At 44.4% G+C, this 12,234-nt stretch overlaps 2 protein-coding genes across 7 annotated transcripts in view; one reads left to right on the top strand and one right to left on the bottom strand.

Moving 5' to 3' along the window:
• The window catches only part of GABRP (gamma-aminobutyric acid type A receptor subunit pi), a 321,182-nt gene that overhangs the window by 1,359 nt on the left and 307,589 nt on the right, over positions 1-12,234 (top strand). The gene's annotated exons all lie outside the window — the stretch shown is intronic.
• The window catches only part of CFAP46 (cilia and flagella associated protein 46), a 287,892-nt gene that overhangs the window by 260,212 nt on the left and 15,446 nt on the right, over positions 1-12,234 (bottom strand). For 4 of the 5 annotated variants that reach the window (XM_068256846.1, XM_068256850.1, XM_068256848.1 and 1 more), the window contains exon 3: positions 11,335-11,420. In XM_068256846.1, coding sequence (XP_068112947.1) covers positions 11,335-11,420 — 86 coding nt within the window. The remainder of the gene's footprint in view (positions 1-11,334; positions 11,421-12,234) is intronic. The other variant, XM_068256849.1, reaches the window with a different exon arrangement.

Below are 12,234 nucleotides of genomic sequence, written 5' to 3'. Positions count from 1 at the left end.
AATCTTTGTATACAGTCAGTGGGTGACAGCAACACTTTGGAAATGTATCAATAAACTGATATAACTAATAATAATTGGTAAAGGTTTCTTCCTTATGTTATTTTCTGCAGCTGCACTGAACACCAGAGAACCATACTGCCTTTTGTTTGGTTCCATACACACAATTGCTGTTATCTGCCAGGAACGGGACTCGATCACTCAACAGTTGGATGTAGGTAGGGAAGGGTAAATGTTAGTGTTAGGTTACGACAGGCGATAGCAGAATATCGGTAACATTACCAATATTGTATAACATATATTACAACAATATTGTACAAGCACTATTTAGCAAGGAGAGGTTAACAAAAAGGTACCCTACTGGAAGACTCCTCATATATTTAGGACACAGCATCGGAAGAAGCGCCCAGTGGTGCAAAATGGCCATCAGGCCCAACGCTGTGGCCAGCACCAACCACTGACCAACTCTGTCACTACCCCGGTATGTCTTCACTTTTTGTGCATGTTTAATCTAACTGGAAAGACTGACACTGGACATGCCTTATAAATAAAGCACATTGATTTGAAGTTGTACAACAGTATTGCCAGGCTATTTTGTTCTCTTCAGCTGCCTCATATAAAATCTAGCATCTTCAACAAATGGCAATCTACCCTGCCCCATTTATAATTTATTTAAATTAATCAAACAACTACAACACAAAATATAAAGCTCAACTAATTTCAAGTCGGAAAAAATAACCATCCATCTCCAAAACAAAGTTATTAGTTGCACATGTCTGCAGACATAAGGGAAGCATTGAAGGAGAGAAGGAAAGCGCCGGCACTGCTGTAAATCACATTTATTTGTTTTGCAATCAAAAACATGCACATGCATGCAGGCATGAAGACATTGTGGTGGAGACACGTACCCTGAGGTGGATGGCTGTGGCGTGCCGGTGGGTGCAGAGGGAGGAAGAGCCTGACGGCCGTTTCGCGCTATGCGCTTCTACGGAGGCTGCAAACGAGATGATGGGACAAGCGGCCTAAATACCTTTACTAGACGGCGTGCGGCGTTCTTCCGCCAAAAGTCCCGCCCCTCTATCAACACTGGTCACTCCGTCTCGGCTGCGTAAAGCGGAAGCAGCCCGAGGCGGGGGACGTCAGGTGTTTCCCAGGGACGGAGGCCTGTAAGGGGAGCGCTCGTATTAGGTTCCCCAAGCAGCCATTGCGACTCAGGCTGCTCCGTCGTCTGGGAGGGTGTGCTGCCATCTTGTGGCATATAGGAATATGCAGCTACATCAAAGGCCATATGTGAGGGGATAAGTGAACAGATGTAAGGGGCATGACCTAGTGTGTATGTATGTATAAATAACATGTATAAAATTAGTACTCAGAGTCAGCCCTATTAAAGTGCTTAAAATAGTGCATGGCTAATTTTGAAAAATATTTTACTTGAGCCATGAAATATTGGAGACTAAGGTCATGGCATGAAAGTGCTCGTAGCATCTAACTGTGTGTCAACACCCTGCACATGTGACTATTGAACAAACCTGAAGTGATGATAAAAACAGGGAGGGGAAAGGTTAAAAACAGCTAATCTGGAACGGCTATCAAGGGGGATAAGGGGAATCCCATCATAATGTGGACAAACTATCCCTATGAAATACATCTATAAGTTATATGTCGAGAGCAGGGAATGGCCAAAAACATGCCAGGGGCTGGGCAACCACATATCTGACCCTCCTGGGGAGGTGCTCATTACATTTATATAAGAAAAAAGATAAAATGCAAATAATGGTTCATAGGTGCAAGTGGTCCACATGTGTTAGATCTGTGGATCCAAAAAACATGCAAGGTCAGTATGGTCATTCATGCCCAGAGGGCCCATCGCATCGGATTGCAATATTAACCGTGCCTCTTCTCTCTTTAGGATCCTCTCCCTGTTGCCTCCACGTCTCGGGGGCAACACATGTCTTAATCCGGCAAAGGTCAATTTCGTGGGATCCCCCTGATGGGCTTCTCTAATATGGGCAATGACCCGGGTAGAACCCTTGCCTGACTCAATGGAATGGAAGTGTTCACGGTATCTCCTTGTGAGTGGCCTCGTGGTTTCCCCTATGTAAAATCTGCCACAGGGGCACCATAACGCGTACACTACAAACGACGTTTGGCAAGTAATGAAATCCCGCGTAAAGCGCGAGAGAGGACCTACTTGGTGCCGGGAACCGGTGGCCATAAACTCACACGATACGCACCTACCACACCGGTGGTTCCCCTGTGGCAGATGGTCGCTCAACCAGTTGCCATTTTTTTGCGAGACAAACTCGCTCCTAGTGATTTTGGATCCAATGGTTGGGGCCTTCCTATATGAAAAAAGAGGTCCATCCTTAACTAGGGGCCTCAACAGGGGGTCCCCAAGGAGAATGTCCCAATTTTTCTTCGTGATTTCCTTCAATTTGCTGGCCATAGGGGAATACTGGAATGTAAATGGAACTTGGCCCTCATTAAGGGATTTCCTCCTGCGCTTGTGTCTTCTAAGGAGATCCTTCCTGTCAATCCTATGTGCCGCCTTGAAGGCTCTCTGGATTGTCTCCTGTTCGTATCCCCTACTCAATAGTCTGCCTCCCAAGTCCTCTGACTGCATAATAAAGGTGTCATCCTCTGCATTGTTCCTGCGCAGCCTGAGGAACTGGCTGTATGGTATTGACTGAGTTACATGTTGGGGATGGAAGCTTGACTTGTGTAGGAGGGCATTTGAGGCAGTGGGTTTCCGAAACCCTCTGGGGACCAGGGTGTCACCCTGGATCACTAGCTCCAAGTCCAAAAAGGGCACCCTGCTCTCACTGATAATGGCAGTAAAGGCCATATTCATTGGGTTATTACTAATATACGCCACAAAGTTATAAAAAGCTGCACAAGTCCCGGACCAAAAAATAAGGATGTCGTCCACATACCTGGACCACATCCTAAGTTGCCCGCGGAAAGGATTGACATCTGTGTGGACGTATATTTCCTCAAACCATGCCAAATAGATGTTGGCATAGGTGCAGGAGACCGCCGTTCCCATGGCCGTCCCCGCCACCTGCCAGTACCAACTCCCGTCGAAAAGAAAGGCGTTGTGGGTCAGAACAAAGGTAAGGCATTCACACAAAAAATCCTTGTATTCATTGCTCTTATCAGTCCTGTCGAGGAAGACTCTCACAGTCCGCACCCCCAAATCATGTGGGATGCGGCTGTACAAACTCTCCACATCGATTGTAGCAAGTGTATCGCCCCGGACCCACGTGAGACCGTCAATCCCCTTGAGGACATCAAGTGTGTCCCCCAGATGAGATGGAATCTCATCTAGAAGGGGTCTCAGGACGTGGTCCAGGTACCTGGACAACCACTCCGTCACCGACCCAATGCCAGAGACAATGGGCCGGCCCGGAGGGTTGGTCCGGGACTTGTGCACCTTCGGTACATGGTACCATACTGGCCTAATGGGAAAGTCGGGAAGCAGGTCATTGGCCAACTTGGTATTAATTAGACCTTTCTCTGCACCTCGTCTAAGGAGGGATCTTAGTCGGGCCTGATAACCTACTGTAGGGTCCTGATGTAAAGGCCTGTAGATACTGATATCCTGGAGTTGCCTTAGAGCCTCTAACTTGTATTGCTGTTCTGTCATGATGACAATACTCCCTCCCTTATCTGCACTTTTAATTTGGAGGTCAGGCCTCTTTTGTAGCCACTTAAGGGCTCTCTTCTCCTGTGGCGTTAGATTCCCTGGGGATTGTGGATACATCTCAGCTTTCATATCTTTTTCCATTATTTTTTGGAAGATGTCCAGGCTGGAGCCCGGATGCACAGGAAACGGTGATATTGATCTGCAGGCCCTGAAGTTTGGTTGCTCCGACTGGTGGGGTTCTGTTCCCTCCAATTCCCGCAGGATCTCCAAATTAAGGAGATCTTGTTGGTCCCATTCTATTCCAGGGCTAAATCCTAGGGCACTAATTGCTGTAGAATGCCGACCCATGCCTCCCTGTTTCTTAATGGTGAAGTCCTTCTTCAGGAATTGTAATTGTATGTTCAAACGCCTGATATTCTTATACAGGTCTATTTTAAACTGGCTGTAGTCAAAGTCGGTGGTGATGCTATAATTAAGGCCTTTTTGTAGTAGGGAGATAGTGCCTTCCGGTAGTTGGTAGTCTGTTAAATTTAAGATCTCCAGCTGTTCATTGGTCAAGTCCTGGAGAATCAGTTCTTTCTCCGTTTTGAATGGGCAGGATTCCTCCTGTCCTCCCAGGAGATCCTTCTCCCTTTCCTTTTTTGTTGTTGTTTTCTTCCTGCCTCTCCCCCTCCTTGTCCTCCGCCTAAAGGGCGGTTCTCCGAGTTTGGGTCACTGGGTTGGCCCTTGGGTTTCCCTCTCTCTTCATCGCTCGAATCCGAGTCGGTTGTCCAATGGCCTCTACCTCTCCTTGGACTCCTAGGTCCAAGTTCCATTTACATTCCAGTATTCCCCTATGGCCAGCAAATTGAAGGAAATCACGAAGAAAAATTGGGACATTCTCCTTGGGGACCCCCTGTTGAGGCCCCTAGTTAAGGATGGACCTCTTTTTTCATATAGGAAGGCCCCAACCATTGGATCCAAAATCACTAGGAGCGAGTTTGTCTCGCAAAAAAATGGCAACTGGTTGAGCGACCATCTGCCACAGGGGAACCACCGGTGTGGTAGGTGCGTATCGTGTGAGTTTATGGCCACCGGTTCCCGGCACCAAGTAGGTCCTCTCTCGCGCTTTACGCGGGATTTCATTACTTGCCAAACGTCGTTTGTAGTGTACGCGTTGTGGTGCCCCTGTGGCAGATTTTACATAGGGGAAACCACGAGGCCACTCACAAGGAGATACCGTGAACACTTCCATTCCATTGAGTCAGGCAAGGGTTCTACCCGGGTCATTACCCATATTAGAGAAGCCCATCAGGGGGATCCCACGAAATTGACCTTTGCCGGATTAAGACATGTGTTGCCCCCGAGACGTGGAGGCAACAGGGAGAGGATCCTAAAGAGAGAAGAGGCACGGTTAATATTGCAATCCGATGCGATGGGCCCTCTGGGCATGAATGACCATACTGACCTTGCATGTTTTTTGGATCCACAGATCTAACACATGTGGACCACTTGCACCTATGAACCATTATTTGCATTTTATCTTTTTTCTTATATAAATGTAATGAGCACCTCCCCAGGGGGGTCAGATATGTGGTTGCCCAGCCCCTGGCATGTTTTTGGCCATTCCCTGCTCTCGACATATAACTTATAGATGTATTTCATAGGGATAGTTTGTCCACATTATGATGGGATTCCCCTTATCCCCCTTGATAGCCGTTCCAGATTAGCTGTTTTTAACCTTTCCCCTCCCTGTTTTTATCATCACTTCAGGTTTGTTCAATAGTCACATGTGCAGGGTGTTGACACACAGTTAGATGCTACGAGCACTTTCATGCCATGACCTTAGTCTCCAATATTTCATGGCTCAAGTAAAATATTTTTCAAAATTAGCCATGCACTATTTTAAGCACTTTAATAGGGCTGACTCTGAGTACTAATTTTATACATGTTATTTATACATACATACACACTAGGTCATGCCCCTTACATCTGTTCACTTATCCCCTCACATATGGCCTTTGATGTAGCTGCATATTCCTATATGCCACAAGATGGCAGCACACCCTCCCAGACGACGGAGCAGCCTGAGTCGCAATGGCTGCTTGGGGAACCTAATACGAGCGCTCCCCTTACAGGCCTCCGTCCCTGGGAAACACCTGACGTCCCCCGCCTCGGGCTGCTTCCGCTTTACGCAGCCGAGACGGAGTGACCAGTGTTGATAGAGGGGCGGGACTTTTGGCGGAAGAACGCCGCACGCCGCCTAGTAAAGGTATTTAGGCCGCTTGTCCCATCACCTCGTTTGCAGCCTCCGTAGAAGCGCATAGCGCGAAACGGCCGTCAGGCTCTTCCTCCCTCTGCACCCACCGGCACGCCACAGCCATCCACCTCAGGGTACGTGTCTCCACCACAATGTCTTCATGCCTGCATGTATGTGCATGTTTTTGATTGCAAAACAAATAAATGTGATTTACAGCAGTGCTGGCGCTTTCCTTCTCTCCTTCAATGCATAGACTTACTGTTGCCTGAGCACGCTGGGATTCATCTGGCCGCACCTGACTGTATGAGCTGAGCCATCCTCCCCCTCCTTCCATCCCTACAGAAGTCCACTATCTGCAGTGCCATCGTTTTCCACACCTCTACCCCCTACAGACATAAGGGAAGCCTCATGGCCTTAATAACCCTAGTTCTATAGTAATTATACAAACCTTCAGGCCTAGGCAGTAGCAAATACACATTGGAAGCAGACTTACCTAGAGGTTTTGTAACACTTCCTTGGGTGCTGTATAGCCAGGCATCAGCTATGCCTACAAAGTTGTTGCACAACCTGGCTAACCCTACACCATACAGTGGGATGCGAAAGTTTCGGCAACCTTGTTAACCGTCAGGATTTTCCTGTATAAATCATTTGTTGTTACGATAAAACATGTCAGTTAAATATATCATACAGGAGACACACACAGTGATATTTGAGAGGTGAAATTAAGTTTATTGGATTTACAGAAAGTGTGCAATAATTGTTTAAATAAAATTAGGCAGGTGCATACACTTGGGCACTGTTCTCATTTTATTGATTCCAAAACCTTTAGAATTAATTATTGGAACTCAAATTGGCTTGGTACGCTCAGTGCCCCCTGACCTACATGCACAGGTGAATCAAATTATGAGAAAGAATATTAAAGGGGGTCCATTGTAAGTTCCCCTCCTCTTTTAATTTTCTCTGAAGAGTAGCAACATGGGGGTCTCAAAGCAACACTCAAATGCCCTGACGACAAAGATTGTTCACCATCATGGTTTAGGGGAAGAATACAGAAAGCGGTCTCAGAGATTTCAGCTATCTGTTTGCAAAGTAAGGAACATATTGAGGAAATGGAAGACCACACGCTCAATTCAAGTTAAGGCTCGAAGTGGCAGACCAAGAAAAATCTCGGATAGACAGAAGAGACGAATGGTGAGAACAGTCAGAGTCAACCCAAAGACCAGCAGCAGAGGCTTAAAACATCATCTTGCTGCAGATGGAGTCACTGTGTATCGTTCAACCATTCAGCGCACTTTACACAAGGAGATGCTGTATGCGAGAGTGATTCAGAGGAAGCCTTTTCTCTGCCTACAGCACAAACAGAGCTGCCTGAGGCATGCTAAAGCCCATTTGGACAAGCCAGCTTCATTTTGGAATAAGGTGCTGTGGACTTATGAAACTAAAATTTAGTTATTTGGGCATAACAAGGGACTTTATGCATGGAGGAGAAACAACACAACATTCCAAGAAAAACACCTGCTACCTACAGTAAAATATGGTGGCGGTTCCTTCATGCAATGGGGCAGTGTGGTCAGTGCAGGGACTGGGAATCTTGTCAAAGTTTAGAGACACATGGATTCCACTCAGTATCAGCAGATTCTGGAGACCAATATCCAGGAATCAGTGACAAAGCTGAAGCTGCGCCAGGGCTGGATCTTTCAACAAGACAACGACCCTAAACACTGCTTAAAATCCACTAAGCCATTTATGTAGAGGAACAAGTACAATGTTGTGGAATGGCCATCTCAGCCCCTAGACTTGAATATAATTGAAAATCTGTGGTGCGAGTTAAAGAGAGCTGTCCATGCTTGGAAGCCATCAAACCTGAATGAACCAGAGATGTTTTGTAATGAGGAATGGTCCAAAATACCTTCAAGCAGAATCCAGACTCTCATTGGAACCTACAGGAAGCATTTAGAGGATGTAATTTCTGCAAAAGGTGGATCTACTAAATATTGATTTAATTTCTTTTTTGTGGTGCCCAAATGTATGCACTTAGCTTAGAGGAAAAAATGAAAAAACCGAGAGCCCAATATAGTGTAGTATGTCACGTAAAGGAAATATGACAAAACGATTACGAGTATTATACTCACAAGTCTGGGTTACCACAAAGGCAACCACTGGATGTGCAGGTGGGGAGAATTATAACCTGACCCCACTCAGGTATTAAGAAGTCGCTCTCTGTAGATAGAAATGGGGATATACCCCTCCACCAGGGGTGAACTAGATCAAAAGATAGCTGATAGTAACAGAGGCGCCAATTAGAATAAAATAATTTAAAATCTGTTTAAAAGGAGGGGGGTTGGTGGTTACCACCCTCAGATATATAATGACCAGCCAATAAGTCGTTATACGTAAATAATAAAATTTATTATAATTTATTGCCTGGAGAATTTATAATAAATGTTATTATTTACGTATAACGACTTATTGGCTGGTCATTATATATCTGAGGGTGGTAACCACCAACCCCCCTCCTTTTAAACAGATTTTAAATTATTTTATTCTAATTGGCGCCTCTGTTACTATCAGCTATCTTTTAAATGTATGCACTTGCCTAATTCCATTATTAACATTTATTGCAAACATTCTGTAAATCCAATAAACTTCATTTCACTTCTCAAATATCACTGTGTGTGTGTCTCCTATATGAGATATTTAACTGACATTTTTTATCGTAACAACCAACGATTTATACAGGAAAATCGTGACTATTAACAAGGTTGCCCAAACTTTCGCATCCCACTGTAATTCTATTATTATTATTTAGTATTTATAGAGCATGACATGTTCCGCAGCGCTGTACCGGGTACATTGTCTTGTCACTTAACTGTAACACAAAGGGGCTTACAATCTATTCCCTACCATAGTCATATGTCTATGTATGTATCGTGTACTGTATGTATCATAGTCTAGGTCCAATTTAAGGGGGAAGCCTATTAACTTATCTGCATGTTTTGGGGAAGTTGGAGAAAAGTGGAGTGCCCGGAGAAAACCCATGCAGACACGTTGAGGACGTACAATACACACAATGGTGGGTGTCTTTATTGAGGAACAAGACCACAGTAGGTCAGAGATGACCTTGTAAGGGCCCAGTAACCTCTCTTATGTCTGCACATGTGTAACAAACCTCTCTGTTTATTGATTCATTTTGGAGGCAGGTATCTTTGCAGACTTAGTGGCAGACTAAATGGGGTTCATTGCCGGTATAGCCTGGTCAGAAGGAATAGACACCACAACTGCCTTAGGAAGAGAGTTAAGGAAACATTAGGGCTATCATTCATAAAGGAGCTGTCGGTACAGGCAATCAGTGCGGGAAAACACCGCTGCCGGTGTTTTAGACTTCTGGGTGGGCATTCATAAAAAAACATCCAGGTGCGGTGGCAGTGCGGAGATTCCCCGAACTAGGCAGGCGGTAGGCTGGCGGTAGGCAGGCGGAGACACGGAAGCTGCCGAGTTGATACATTTCTCCGTGTTCCGCTCTGCTGCAGCTGCCTGGGAGGTCTGTGTGTCTCCATTCACTTGCATTGGTATCGCCACATCACAGGGAGAGGTACTTCCCGACCTCTCACCGCTTGCGGTGATCTTTATGAATAAACATTTTGCTACATTTGTACCGATAATCACCGCACAAGGCGGTGATTTATCACTCTGCTCGGTAGTGTCATTTTTTTAATGCTGAAAGAGCCTTTATGAATGCTGACTTTGCCGAGTGGTCGGTAAAGTCAGCTGTTTTTAGCATTTCCGCATGCGGAAATGCTTTATGAATGATAGCCTAGGCAATCACTGTTCTGCATAGGTATAGGAAGCACTGGGTTGCGAGAAACAGTAAAATTAGTTTTGGCATCAACACATTGGTAATGTGGCCATAAGGAAACATCATTTTCAGCTCTTGGGGGTTACTGTTGACACTGGGCACTCAGGGATGATTAAACAGCCTCAGAAAAAAAAAAAGTCTCTATATCAAGACTACATAACAGCATCAGAATTAACTGCTTTGATTATATATGTATGGCAACTGAAAACCTGCATAAAAAGAAGGGCTTCTAAGTTCTGCTGAGGTCAGGTAATGGTGAGTTTGGGCCACAAAAAAAAGTATTGAAACATTTTTGTCCTTTATATGCCTTATGAAAAGGGTACGTAATTAGACGAGGAAAACCATTGGGATACTGAACACGCACCTTAAAGAGGAACTTCAGCCTAAACAAACATACTCTCATTAATTAGTTAAGTTAATTAAAATAGATAGGTAATATAATCTCCTACCTGCCCTGTTTTAAAAGAACATGTAAATGTTTGTGTTTTATAAGGGCAGCCATCTTTTTGGTTGAAAGGAGATGACAGGGAGCATGAGACACAGTTCCAACTGTCTTGTGTCCTAATCACCCTCCCCCCCCCCAGTTGCTAGGCAACGAGAACAAAAACATCAGAATTCCCATCATGCTTTGCACAGCATCAGGGGAAAAATGACTGAGCAGTTTTCTTTGATGGGGCGGAGCTTAGCTTCTGTGCAGCTAAAAATGAGGCTTTGGTAAGAAAAACAATGTTCTGATGCTGTGAAACACCAAGTCTTTTTAGTGCTGCTGAGTAGATTTTTAATCTGGAGGCTTACTTTAAAGTGGACCTGAACTCTTGCACAGGACAGAAGGAAAACAGAGAGAAATGCGCCCTGTATGTATTTAGAGAGTTTAGCCTGTCTAATTCCACCCTCATATGTGACTAATCACAACTGTAATTTGATCTCTCAGCTGGGTCAGCTGGCTGCCTTGTCAGAGCAGCTAATTTGTAAACACAGAATGTCAACTCTATGTCTGCTTCCAAGAAAGCAGGAAGTAGACACACTGCAGATTTATAGCAGGATTTGCATCAGCTGTAAAAAAAAAATTGTAAAGGTTATTATGCTGTTGCTTATCTTTTAAAACAGAGAGGAAACTGAGTTCAGGTCTGCTTTAAAGAGAATCTGTACTGTAAAATTCTTACAATAAAAAGCATACCATTCTATTCATTATGTTCTCCTGGGCCCCTGTGTGCTGTTTCTGCCACTCCCTGCTGCAATCCTGGCTTGTAATTGCCATTTGTTATGTTGTTTACAAGCAAAAGACATAGCAAGTGATAGGCTGAGAGTAGCTCAGTGTGTGAGTCATACAGAGTGTGCAGGGGGCCTGGAGAGGGTGTGTATAGCTTCACAAGCAGCACAGCACATTCCACACATTCCACCCTCAGCCGACAGAGCCGACAGAGGAGAGAAGATTAGATCTTATAACAGAGATAACACAGCCACTGTGCAACTAGGAAAGGCTGCTGTAAGACAGACCACATTAGAACAGCTATAGGATAGAAGAAATCAGGCTCAAAATTTTGTTACAGAGTCTCTTTAATCCAGAAATATCTCAAATACTGCAGTTACACTTACTTGAAGGGCTTGCTCTGCACACAGGACATACAGTTCAGAGCCAAACATTTCGGGGGCATCTTTTGTTGATCTGTCCCCATTTGCTGCTTTAATGAATTTGTAGGCGCCGAGCAGGGCATCAGCATTTTGATGGAGGTTAGGAAAGAAGAGCAAAGCATCTGTTAGAGCAAATAATTAGTGGCAGGGATGCCCCGACGTTCCCAGCTTCAAGACAGACACATGCACAATACTCAGAGGCATTCCACTCATTCCACTCATTAATTAAAGTGGATGGAAGAACACCAAATAAGAATAAGCACACAGGTAATTAAATGAAAACACATCTCAGAGGTAAAACACCGTTGTAAAGACATCATGGAACTGAACTGAGATTTGTAAAACCAAAAATCTTAAAGAGGAACTCCAGCCTAAACAAACATACTGTCATTAAGTTACATTAGTTATGTTAAATAAAATAGATAGGCAATATAATCTCTTACCCACCCTGTTTTAAAAGAACAGGCAAATGTTTGATTTCATGGTGGAAGCCATCTTTTTGGTTGAAAGGAGGTGACCGGGAGCATGAGACACAGTTTCAACTGTCCTGTGTCCCGAGCACCTCTCCCAGTTGCTAGGCCAGTGTTTCTCAACATTTTATTAGTGTGTACCCCTTTCAAAACCCTGTACTCATTGAGTACCCCCTAGCATAGTAAACATTATCACAAGTACCCCTTGACAAATATATATTTAATCGTAGTACATGATAATTGGTTGTAAACAATGTGCAAGCATTTATTATTGCTTTTAATTAGCTAAAATACTAATTTGGTGTTGTTTAAATAAGAATTATAATTTTCAAAATCTCTAAATTTGTTATTCTTGGTTAAGTATATCAAGCCCGAGTACCCCCTGGACTCATCA

The sequence above is a fragment of the Hyperolius riggenbachi genome, chromosome 10 (assembly GCF_040937935.1).
Source record: "Hyperolius riggenbachi isolate aHypRig1 chromosome 10, aHypRig1.pri, whole genome shotgun sequence".
In the NCBI taxonomy this organism is placed as follows: Eukaryota; Metazoa; Chordata; class Amphibia; order Anura; family Hyperoliidae; genus Hyperolius; species Hyperolius riggenbachi.
Note: the sequence above shows the minus strand (reverse complement) of the source record. Positions and strands in the feature narration are given on the sequence as shown.